The sequence below is a fragment of the Eubalaena glacialis genome, chromosome 11 (genome assembly GCF_028564815.1).
Source record: "Eubalaena glacialis isolate mEubGla1 chromosome 11, mEubGla1.1.hap2.+ XY, whole genome shotgun sequence".
Classification (NCBI taxonomy): domain Eukaryota; kingdom Metazoa; phylum Chordata; class Mammalia; order Artiodactyla; family Balaenidae; genus Eubalaena; species Eubalaena glacialis.
The window spans coordinates 101,012,315-101,024,562 of record NC_083726.1 but is presented as its reverse complement, the minus strand read 5'-3'; the positions used below and the strand labels follow the sequence as shown (position 1 = coordinate 101,024,562).

General features: G+C 33.1%; 1 protein-coding gene across 6 annotated transcripts in view; it reads left to right on the top strand.

The window, feature by feature from the left end:
* PLEKHA5 (pleckstrin homology domain containing A5) overlaps positions 1–12,248 on the top strand; it is a 233,205-nt gene that overhangs the window by 212,982 nt on the left and 7,975 nt on the right. For 5 of the 6 annotated variants that reach the window (XM_061204775.1, XM_061204774.1, XM_061204773.1 and 2 more), the window contains 6 exons: positions 1,895–2,006; positions 2,918–2,964; positions 4,763–4,880; positions 8,140–8,258; positions 10,951–11,160; positions 12,048–12,188. In XM_061204775.1, the coding sequence (XP_061060758.1) occupies positions 1,895–2,006; positions 2,918–2,964; positions 4,763–4,880; positions 8,140–8,258; positions 10,951–11,160; positions 12,048–12,188 (747 nt within the window). Of the gene's footprint in view, positions 1–1,894; positions 2,007–2,917; positions 2,965–3,731; positions 3,921–4,762; positions 4,881–8,139; positions 8,259–10,950; positions 11,161–12,047; positions 12,189–12,248 lie in introns of all 6 variants that reach the window. The other variant, XM_061204779.1, reaches the window with a different exon arrangement.

The following is a 12,248-nucleotide window of genomic DNA, read 5'->3' as shown; positions in this document are numbered from 1 at the left end:
AATACAATAGAAAAAAATGGTAAACATCTAAAATACAACCAAGGGATCAACAAACTTTTTCTGTGAAAGGCCAGATATTAAATATTTTAGATGTTGCAGGTGTATACTCTGTCACAAAATCTTTGGTGTTTGGGGGTTTTTAATAACCCCTTAAGATTATAAAATTTATTTTTAGCTCACAGGCCATAAAAAAGAAGCCATGGGCCAAAGCAGTTTGCCAATCCTGATTTAACCTAACAAAAAAAGTTCATCATGAAAATTTAATTACTATATTATAGGACATAAGAAAAGACCTGAATAAATGGAGAGGTATAATTGCTATACCATGTTCATGGATGGCCTGATTTAACGTTATCACGATGGAAATTCTTCCCATAAGCACAATTCCATTCCAACCAAATTTCCAGAAAAAATTAACAAAATGATTCTGTATTTTTAGGATATAATAAAGACCACAGTAGTTAGACATTTTTTGAAAAAATAAAGAACTAGGAAACACACCTTATGAGAAGTAGCATTGCACATGTAACCTTAGGCCAGTTACATAACAGCTTTGTACCTCAGTTTCCACAGCTGTAAAATGAAAATAATAATGATACCTACCCCTGTTGGGTTATTATCATGGTTAGATGTGTTGATTTTTTTTGAAGCACTTAGAATAGAACCAGGCAAATAAAACAGACTATATATTTAAGTGTTTGTTAAATACATAAGTAAACAATGAAGACAATATAGAAAACTTGAAAAATGACATACTAGGAAGAAGTGAAGTATCTTTGACCTCTAAAAATTCAACAAGTCACTGTCTAGATTTGCAAAGAACTTTTTAATTTGGAGAAACAATGCATTAGAAAAATAGACAAAGAACATGAGTAGTTTTAATTAATGGAAAATTTAACTCACATTGCTAACAAGTGTTTGAAAAGTTGGTCAGTGTAACTAGTAACCAGAGGAAGTGCAAAATAAAACAAAAATGAGATTTTCATTGTACACCTTTCAGATAGACAAAAATATGTATATTTTTTAAATTAGTGCAAAAGTAATACATATTCTATATGTGCAATTATCTGATTTTTATAGTTTATATTCCCTCCCTATAAGTCTTTATCAGTATTCATATCTCAGGGCTGACATAATTGTTACAGTTATCATACTTATTTACCTATTTCTTTTATAGTTATATTCCTAAAAATGATATTTATCATTTTTCTATTTATCAATAAGAGTCATTAGAGTTTTACTAGAATCTTACCAAGATGATCTTATTTTGGCTTCAGTTAGAGTATTTAGCCTAAGGGACATGAAATGGGGTAGTAAAGAAATAACTTTAGGATAGAGTAAAAATGGCAATAATCAATTTTGAAAACTGAAAATTTGTCCTGCAAATACATTTAACTCTATCAGTAAGAACTCTTCAAATTGCCCTTTCTTTTTTTCTTTTTTGGCATGTCTCTATGTTCTAGAACTTAAGAGGCCAAAATACTTTCCTTTTTTTCCCCTAAAAATGTTTTGTTTAATTTGGGATTTGTGAGTTTCTGATCTGTTGTGTTTTTGTTTTGTTTTGTTGGTTTTGGTTTGGGGGAGGGTTCCGCATTTTTAGTCCAATCTAATCAGTATTCCTTCCTGGGACTGTAAATAATGCAACACAATGCGTATTGAAAAGATGTGAAATAGTGTGTGTAGGTCTGAAATATTAAATTTTTCTGTTTCTCTGCTTTTTTTCTTTTATCTTTGCCATTGACTTTGCAAAATTGAGAAGGTCACACATCATATTAAATATTCTCAAAACTTAATCCACTGTAATTCTCATTTTTTAAGTATATATTAGTGGAATTTATAACTGTATTTAATGATTTTCCCCCCCTGTATGTGGTCTGTCCATTTTTACTGATAGACTGAATCAGCAGGAATTCAGCGTGCACAACTTCAGAAAGAACTCTGGAGAATTCAGGATGTCATGGAAGGACTGAGTAAACACAAACAGCAGAGAGGCACTACAGAAACAGGTACATTAGCTTCATCTTTTATTCTGCACTAATTGACCATAATAATATATCTAAATGGAATAACACATAGAATTGGGTTTCTCTTGTTATTTTAATGGATTTTTGACATTAGAAAACAGGCACTTTGTAATATTGAATCAGTACCCAAGTTTATATGTAATATAGAAAGCAAAAGTTTTACCAACCACACTCACACAAAAATGAATCATTGTTTTGTGTCTATAATTATAAATGCACACAGTGTTTTGGTTTTGGGAGTTTTTTCCCCACAACAGAAAATGTTGTTTTTCATCAATATGTTTTTTTCTCCTTAACAATACAATACAATAACAGCTGTGTAAGAATCATTGTATAGATGAACTATAATTTATCCATTTCAGTGTTGATGAACAATGTAGGTTGCTTCCAGGTTGTTGGTTGGTTGGGTGGGTGGGTGGGTGGGATTTTTTATTTTTCTTTCATAAGCCATGATGTAACGAACATTACTGTGTACATAATAAACACACCTGCTAGTACTTATGGGTTCTAGGAAATGAGAAATAAGTGCACATTTTTCATTTTGATACGCACAGCCAAATTGCTCTCCTAAAAGATTACATCAAATCATACTTAAACCAGTAGTATTTGAGAAAACCCATTTCCCCATACTCTTGTTTATGTTAGATATTTCAGTTTGTATTTTTTAATGTATTGGGGTTTTTTAAATGTATTTTATTGAAGTGTGGTTGATTTACAATGTGTTAATTTCTACTGTATAGCAATGTAATGGGTTTTAAATTCAGAAAACATTAATAAATGAGGGGTTAGAAACTGAAGGCTTTGTTTAAAATAAATGAAATTGTTCCTTTTTTCTGTAGATTTAGGAAGATATGTTTAGTGTACGTAGTTATATTTTACAATTTTTTTAATAGGTATGATAGGATCAAAGCCTTTCTCAACAGTTAAGTACAAAAATGAGGTAAGTTTGGATTGTTTCTCTAACTATAAATTAATTTATAATTAAAACATGAATTAGAATTTTCTCTACTCATAACAAAAATGTTTTCTAAATATGTTTGAGTTACTGTTTTGATCTTGAAATTTTGCTGGTTCAGTAATTTGGTTCTTCTAACAAATGTGATCTTCTTCCCTTTTCTTAATGGAAAAAAAAATTGAATCACTACTTCTCATCTATGTTAGAACTTTAACATTGTCATACTTTTTCTAACCTAAGTAATTTGAGTATTTATTTATCATTGTTTGGTATGATAAGTTGGCTGTGTATCATGCATACCATAAAGAAATGACAACTACAAAGAGATACTGTCAACCTAGTTGAAAGCATCTGTGGTCTTGAATTTTGTATAAAAGCCAATCAAAAAGAAATGGTTTTATTTTCTCTTAAAAATTAGCAAAACAATACGGAGTGAGATTTTTTAAAATTAATTCTTTCCTTTTATTTTTAAAATGAAATACAGTAGTTTCATACATTTGTTTTGACGTTGAGCTTTAGAGTAAAGCTAACCTGTGTGTTACAGAAAAAATTAAATGCAGTCAAATTTAAAGCCCAGTTATTGGCTATCATAAACATTTTTTGGTTTTACTTTTTAATATGAGACTCTTGGCTTGGCAGTGTCCCTTTAATTATCTTAAAGTGAATGTAAGTTAACTTACCATTGCAAAGAATTTCGATATACTTAATTCAATATGCTTATCTAAATAAGGTGACTATTCTACAATCTTTAGGAAGAGGAAGTAGTCCCACCTCGTCCTCCACTTCCTCGGTCCTATGACTTTACAGACCAGCCTCCCATAATCCCCCCTCTGCCCAGTGATAGCAGCTCCTTGCTCTGTTATAGCAGGGGCCCAGTCCATCTGCCCGAAGAAAAGAAGATTCACCAAGTTCAAGGATATCCAAGAAATGGATCTCACTGTGTAAGTGGCTGCAATAGCCACAGAATAATCAATCGTACATGCCCTCATTTTTCAAACTTAATTTATTTTAGACTCAAACTTTTTTTTATTATAACACCACTTTTAGCCAGCACTTTTTTGTTCATATATAACATTATCATTTGTTTTTCCTGTTTTAGTTTTACCATTCTTATTTTGTAATATTTTCACAATTTTAATAAAATTTCATAGTTTCTGCTTTTCATGAATATTTTCATAAAGTGGTTACTTTATGTGCCTGTGTTTAAGGAGCCATATTTTAAATATACCATTTCAGGATATTAGAAGCAAAATGATATCTTTAGATCAGAAAGACGCAAGGAAAAGAAGATTCTTACCAGGAATGATCAAAAGGTTGGGATGTGGGCGGTTCAGTCTAGGAAAACTGTTAGAGGATGTGGACATTGCCAAGGCATGACATTTACCCATGGAAACTGGAAAAAAGGAGTTTGGGGATTAAACAAATAAATATAAAATGTAATAAGCAAGGAGAAGAGAACAAGAAGAAAAGGAATAGGGCTAATTGAGTTAATATGATATAATTATTTTTAGACTTTACTTTTACTATGATAAAAATGTTCTGATGACTTGGTCCCTAAGAGGAATATTCTTAATTTTAAAATCAAAAGATATGCTGGTTAAAAATCTTGTATAAAGTCTTTTTTTCTACCCTAATTGTAACATATATATTAATTGTATTATACCCAAGATAGCTGACTGAGGCTTTTAATTGTTAGAGTGTGAGTTTTTAGAGATAAACTTTTTAAAAGAGACTTTTGCCTTTTTGTGTGTGTTTGTGTGTGATTACATATCTTCCTTTCAAGGGTCCAGATTATAGACTCTACAAGAGTGAACCAGAGTTAACAACAGTGGCAGAAGTTGATGAGTCTAATGGAGAAGAAAAATCAGAATCTGTTTCAGAAATGGAAACTTCTGTTAAAGGTCAGTGTTTGAGATATGTTTTATCTCCTGTGTTTTTCAGACACCTTAGAAATAAATTTAGTTTATATGTTGACACAGTACATATACAAGTCCACAGTCCCTTATCTGAAACCTTTGGAATCTGATGCATTTCTGAATTTAGAAGTTTCAGATATTGGGAAGATAACATGATCCATAAACCACATATCAACATGTCATCTCTCTCTGCTAAGACAAATATGGCAAAATGTGGGATTTTTCAGAAAAGTAATTTCTGATCATAACCCGCTAGTCAATTTTTTTTTTATCATCTGCTAAAGGGTCATAAAGTAAAGCTTGAAAAATAGTAAGTGGTAATATTCACATAGCTTTTTCCATAATTGGAATATTCTTCTAGGTTTTCTAACATTGGGTTTTGTGTTGTTGTTGTTTTGGGTTTTTTTTTAATTAGAAAAATACTGCCATCTTGAAAACTTAATATTTATACACCTTTCTCATTCTCATCCAAATCATATCTTTTTCTCATTGAAAGTCTTTGTTAACTTTATCTTTTCATACACAGATGTAAGTGAAATAGTCATAGTCTTCATCCTTACCATATTCGTGCATATAATTATAAATATGCAGGAAATATCAGACTGCAAACAAAAGTAAATGTTTTTGGCAAATAGGTAACTAGATACCTGGCCAATCCTCCACAGATTATAAATGCTGGTTCATATCATTTTAAATATTTTTGAGACGCTTCAACAAGTTGTGGAAAAGTAAAGAGAGGGATGTTCAGGCCAAAAATTATATGAAGGGTAGTGCATTAGTCTGCTCAGGCCGCCATAACAAAATACCATAGACTGAGTGGTTTAAACAGCAGAAGTTTATTCTCACAGTTCTGGAGGCTAGAAGTCCCAGACCAAGTTCTGAGAGGGTTTGGTTTCAGGTGAGGACTTTTCCTGGCTTGTAGATGCTGCCTCCCTCACATGGCCTTTCCTCTGAGTGCCTGTAAATTCTCTGGTATCTCATTTTATAAGGACACTAATCTTTGGGGGCCAGGGCCCCACCCTTATGACCTCATTTAACCTTAATGACCTCCTTTTAATCCCCATCTCCAAGTATAGTCACATCAAGGGTTAGGGCTTCAACAGGAATTTTAGGAGGACCAATTCAGTCCATAGCAAGAGGCATCCAGGAAGTTAAGTGGAGCATGAAAGCCAGCTTTCACCTTGTGACAGGACAAAGCTCAGAGCATGAACAAATTAGGAGTCTGCTAGGAGACCCCCTCAAATAAAGCTGGGGCGCTCTGAGGGCTATACTCTCAGTGAAAACTGATTAATTCAATTTCATCAAAATTTAAAACTTTTGCCCATCAGAATGGAAGAAAATATTATCAGTACATATACCTTACAAAATCCTTGTATCCAGAATATGTAAATAACTCTTGCAAATCAGTAATAAAGATAAACAACCCAATAAAAAGGTAAGCAAAAGCCTTGGAGTGTTAACAAATCAGATATACAAATGGCCAATAAGCACATGGAAAAGCTTACAACTTATTAATCACAAAAGAAATGCAGTTTTAATGCAAATAAAAATCACATTTCACACCTTCTAGAATGGCTAAACTTGAAAGACTGACTACCTAGTGTTGGTTAGGATGTGGAACAATTGGAATTCACACACATTTCTGAGGTGGTATAGGATGGAACAATAGTTTGGCAGTTTCTCATAAAGTTAAACATGCAGTCATCATAGCCAGGAATCCTATATATTTACCTAAGAAAAATGAAAACATAATCCCTCAAAAGACTTATACAAGGGTTTTTATAGCAGCTTTAATTCATAATAGACAAAAACTGGAAGCAGTCATATGTCTGTCAACAAGAGTATGGCTAAACAGGTTGTAATACTTCTCAGCAAAAAACTGATAGATGTATTTACTCATAACAACTATATCATCTGAAATATGTCCTCTAATATGGCTTGAATTCTTCCTGGAAGTTTTTCCTCTTTTAAATTTCGGGTTTTGTTTTTTTTTTAGTATATAATCATAAGCTCTCATCTAAATAAATTGTCTGAAGTGTACAGATCGATTACAGTGTAATTTATTTTGTACCACATGACTTTGTCGGGCTTTTAAAAATGGACCACTGACTGGCATAGTAGAAGCCTTTTCTTTATTTGAACTGTAAAAATTACTTGTAATACATCAGTCCAGCTCTTCACATTCTCAAATATACAACTCTAATAAACACAGAGTTCATAAACAATATTAAAACTTCATTAAGCTGCAGATTGTTTGGTTCATAGCCTAAAGGGGCCCTGAATGATTGACCACCATTTGTCTTTGGGGGGAAAATAAGATTTCATTTTTCTACGTAGTTAATGTAACTTTAATGAGCCCAAAGAGAATGATTTTTTTTTTCCAGCAAACTATTGAGATTTGATTAATTTCTTATTTTACTTGTGTCCTCAGTGGACAATACTGTATATATTCTGCTTACACAAGATGACTATGGTACAGATGAATATATTTTATGTGAACTGATCATTAGCTTTTATTTTTGTGTTAATGATTTTGTGTGTGTGTATTGTTTGTTTTCTAATTATAAAAGTAGTGTGTGTTCATTTTAGAAATTTTCAAAAATGCAAAAGTGAAAGTAACTTCAATTACCTGTAGTCAGCTATTGTTAACATTGTTAGTGGATTCTTTATTGAGGTGGTGCAGTGTGATTGAAAGAGACCAAATGGGAATTAAGGACATTTAGGTAAATCACTTAACCCTTCTGGCCATAACTTTCCTCATCTCTGTGAGAGGATTAGATTAAGGTACTTTTAACCTCTGAAAATATTGTAAATACTTCATGAAGAAGCAGAGCAACAGGGGAAAACGGGCCAAAGCAGAAGCTCTAGCCATGCTGCTGCTAAGCTATATGGACTTGAGGAAGTCAGTTAACCCAGATTCTGCACTTCATTTACCTTCTTTTTTTACAGGGTTGTTGTGAAGATATATGATACACTGCGTATCACTAAATTTTATAATTTTTTTAATGTCATCTGTTATCATCAGTAGAACTTTATTTCTAAAGCTAATCCTAAATTTGTCTGGTTAGTATCATTGTGGGCTTATTAGGTAAAATAAGTAACGAAAGGCTATTACATTTCCCTGTCTCTTTTCAAACGATAAATTTGCCTTCTGATTTTAAAAGCCTCAGAAATTGAATATGTCCAAAGAAAGCAATGTCATGTGAAGATGTTTTGTAGAACTTAATGCTGTTTTTATTTTTAGGTTCCCACTTTCCTGTTGGAGTAGTCCCTCCAAGAACAAAATCACCAACACCCGAATCTTCGACAATAGCCTCATATGTAACTTTAAGGAAAACTAAGAAGATGATGGATTCAAGAACGGTATTTAATTATACATTAATTTCCAGAAGGATTCTCAACCTATTTATTGCCACCTTATATATGCTTTAATTTTTAGAGGTTTTTTTCAAAACTTTTTTTTTTTGGGCCACACCACACGACTTACGGGATCCTTCCCCGACCAGGGGTCGAACCTGTGCCCCCTGCAGTGGAAGTGCGGGGTCCTAACCACTAGACCTCCAGGGAATTCCCATCAAAATTTTTTTAAAATACTCTTAAGAAAAATTTAGTAATCTTAATTTTTTTAATTACATTCAGGGAATTAGCACCTCAGAGGACAGGCCTAATCTAGGTCTTCTTTGCTCAGACTCCACATGAGGTCTTTGGGGCACAATTTGTGGAATCTGTTCTCAGATAGCTGCCCTGTGTTACCTCTCTTGACACCTTTAAAAATTTCCTTAGGAGAGTGATAGACATGTGCTGTGGTCACCCAAGCTAGTGGACTTTCCAAGCCAGCCTGAGTTTGCAGGGCCTTTCCTCTGCAGTAGACTTGGAGTTTGCCAATCCTCTGGTTACAATGAGCAATGTGAATTGAGAATGAGAAGCAAATCCTGTACTTCACACTTTCATCTGAGATCCATTTAATTCAGACTGGCTTTTATCCAGTCTAATCTTGGTCTTCTTGGGAAGATTCTCAAAGGATTTAACTCCCTTTCCCCAAGTACTCTCTAGAAATTTGGGCTGCAAAAGAAATTTTACTTTTCATCTTTATAAATTCTATTTATTTGGTATGAGATAACTTAAAACTATAAGAAAAGACTGAAAGGTACAACAAATGATAAGATTTATGATTATTCTTGAAAGATATTAAAGTATGGTACAAAGTATATGCCAGAAATTCTGACAAATTTATATATATAAGAAATATAATGGTCCTGTAACACTGGTGTTCATAGAGTTAGGCATTTTTTAGATTAAAAGGGTGTTTTCTTTGGAAATTATAATGTGAAATAAGGCAACAGAAAAAAAAACTTTAAAAATGCATGTTGAGATCAAACAGAAAGATAATAGTGGATTTATATTATTCTGTATCTTTTTTTAAAACTAACTATCTTAAATACTAGAAGAAAGACTTCTACATAACCAAATACTGGGGGGAAAGTATAGAAGACTAGTTACCTAATACTGTACCGGAAAGTCCTTTATAAGCAATACAGATACCAGAAGAAAATACTTGCAATATAACAGACAAGTTTCATAATATTTGAGGAATTAATATAAATCAGTTATTTTTACAGTTTTTTAAAATGGAAACTATGTAACAGTAATTCACAAAAATATGAAAATTGCTCAACCCTGATAATCATTTTTAAAATGCTAACTAAAACCCCAGTGAGATACTCTTCTCCAGTTATACTGGCAAAAAGATCTAAGAATTAGTAATATCTGGCATTTTAAAAGAATAAATAGATTTGTACAATACAATAACTTGGAAAAGGAAGTTTCAGTAAGACAACACTTTTGCACAGACACAGGAAAACCAGGAAGAATACATGTTTGTTGTTACTAAAAATAAAAGGAAAGAGTGCTAAAGTAGCCAACTTCCCAATCAGTATCTAGAATTTACCTTTATTTAAAAAATTTTTTTCACAAAAGCAAATGCTTTGTTTCACAAATGAGAAGCATCATTTCTGCACTCTAAGGCTTTTCATTTTTCATTTTCCTTTCAGTTTCTACTTGAGCTCTTCAAGATATTCTGTACAATAGAAAACAGTTCTAGATCTGTAGCTACTGCCCTGCAGACACATTTTAGATTGCAGTGGAGAGAAGAGGATCTTGGCCGTTATCCTGACATACTGCTTAGTCACGGAAATACTTACCTCTGCCCTGGCTTCTTTCCAAAACACCAGCAACTCCACCAACATCTCAGTCAGTTCCCAGCAGTTCAGTCCAGAGGACACAAAGAAACCTATGCATTCTATTCTATAGATCTTAGGATATGTTTAATCTCTAAAATTTCTATTATATAAAATAAGCTAAAATTTCCTTATGACAGTTATTGATATACTTATTTTGGATCTCATAACAATATTGTTTTATATCTTTAGTAAGAAAGTGAGAAGTAAGAACTGGTTGTTTAATATGACTAATATTTTTAAACCCTTCAGTAAACCATAAAAATGAGCCATGTAAATATATATATATATAAAATATAACCTTCTGATTTATAGAAAATAGATTCTTCCATAGTTTTTCATAAACTAAGGATGTTTTCTCTACCAGTCTTTTCACAGTAAAAAATGTGTGTGTAACTTGAAACATTACATTTTTAGTATAATAAAAGAAATTGCTGATTTTTAGAAGCTATGACCCCTGTTTTCTCCTAGTTTGAGTTTTATACAATTTCCTGTCTCAGGGCCGTGGGGTAGGGTCACTCCAGAGCTGCCGTACTTTTTTGTATTTTTTTTAAAAAACAAGCAAATCCCCTCCTTAAGTTCCTCTTCTCTCCCCTCCCTCCTACCTCCTCTCTCTCTCTCTTTCCATCGCTGATCCTGCATCAGTGCATGCATAAAGTAATCTGCCTTTCTGGTGTTATCTAAATGACATCCAAAACCTCCACTTTAGATTTTGCAAACAAAATAAATGCATTGTAGGACATTTTTTATTCTAACATACTTTTCAGAAGTTATCCTGTATTCAGGTATTCATCTGTTTGTTTACTTTCAATTTAAAGGAAAGACCAAGAAGTGCAGTGGAACAGCTCTGTTTGGCTGAAAGCACTCGACCTAGGATGACTGTGGAAGAGCAAATGGAAAGAATCAGGAGGCATCAACAAGCATGCTTAAGGGAAAAGAAAAAAGGATTAAACATTATTGGTGCTTTAGACCAGTCACCCTTACCAAGTCCTTCAAATTTAAGGGATAATCCATTCCGGGTTACCCAGGTATATCAATTGCTTTTACTCATTCTTGTGGGTAAATCTAATATCACTTGAATCTTAGAATCATAGAGTTACATGGTTGATGGGCTTTTAAATGTCAGCAACATGGATAGTTATATTATTCAACTCTTATAATGTGCCAGGACAGCTTAGTAAAATGGAAATAGCCCTGGGTTCAGAAAACCAGAGCTAAATTACTTGTTGGATACCCGCCTATCCACTGTGGACTTAATCTCCTCTACTGTGAATCAAATAAAGATACAACCTGTCCTATCTACTTCATGGAGATAGTAAGAAGATAAAAATGCTTTCAACAAATGTAAAATGCCATGCAGGTTAGCAGGATAGTCCCCAGTTCCCTTCCCAATGAAATGTGTATTACTCTGTATACTAATTTAGCATGACCTAAATTGTAGCGAGAGAGGGTTTCTAAAGAAAAGTTCTACTATTCATTACATTTTAACTTCAGTCTTATAAAGAGACACCATTCCATTTCTTATTACTTATTTGTTTGTTTGTTACCCTGATTCATAAATCAGAGCAGACTAAGGAACCTTTCCAGTGGCTTCAGTCTGGTCTATCCCTGTTAGTAGACATGGACCAGCTGAAAGTGATTCCCTGTCGTCATAGAAATCCCCTTTCTGTCTTGTCTAATGGAGAGCAGGCATTGCTAATGGTGATTCAACCAATTAACAGTAGAATAACTGCACATTCTACACATTACAAAATAGATGATTAATATATATAAGATTCCTCTGTTGTTTTTCATAAGGAAACCTCCTTGCAAGTGAAGAGCCAACTTAAAAAAAAAAAAAATTAATAGGTACTATCTAAAAACTATGCATGACCGTATAGTATGAATCTAAAAATGCTGTCTATCTGTTGAACAGCCTCGAAGGAGAGATGATAACCTTAAGGAACTGGACGCCGTCATTAGAGAAAATGATGTGAAGCCAAACCATGAAACTCCTGCCGCAGAAACTGTTCGACTAAAAGAAGCTGAACCTCAAAATACAGATTTCAGCGAAGAGGTAGAGAGATTATTTTAGGACAGATGTTACAAAGGGGTGGATTTTTGAAGATAAGATCAA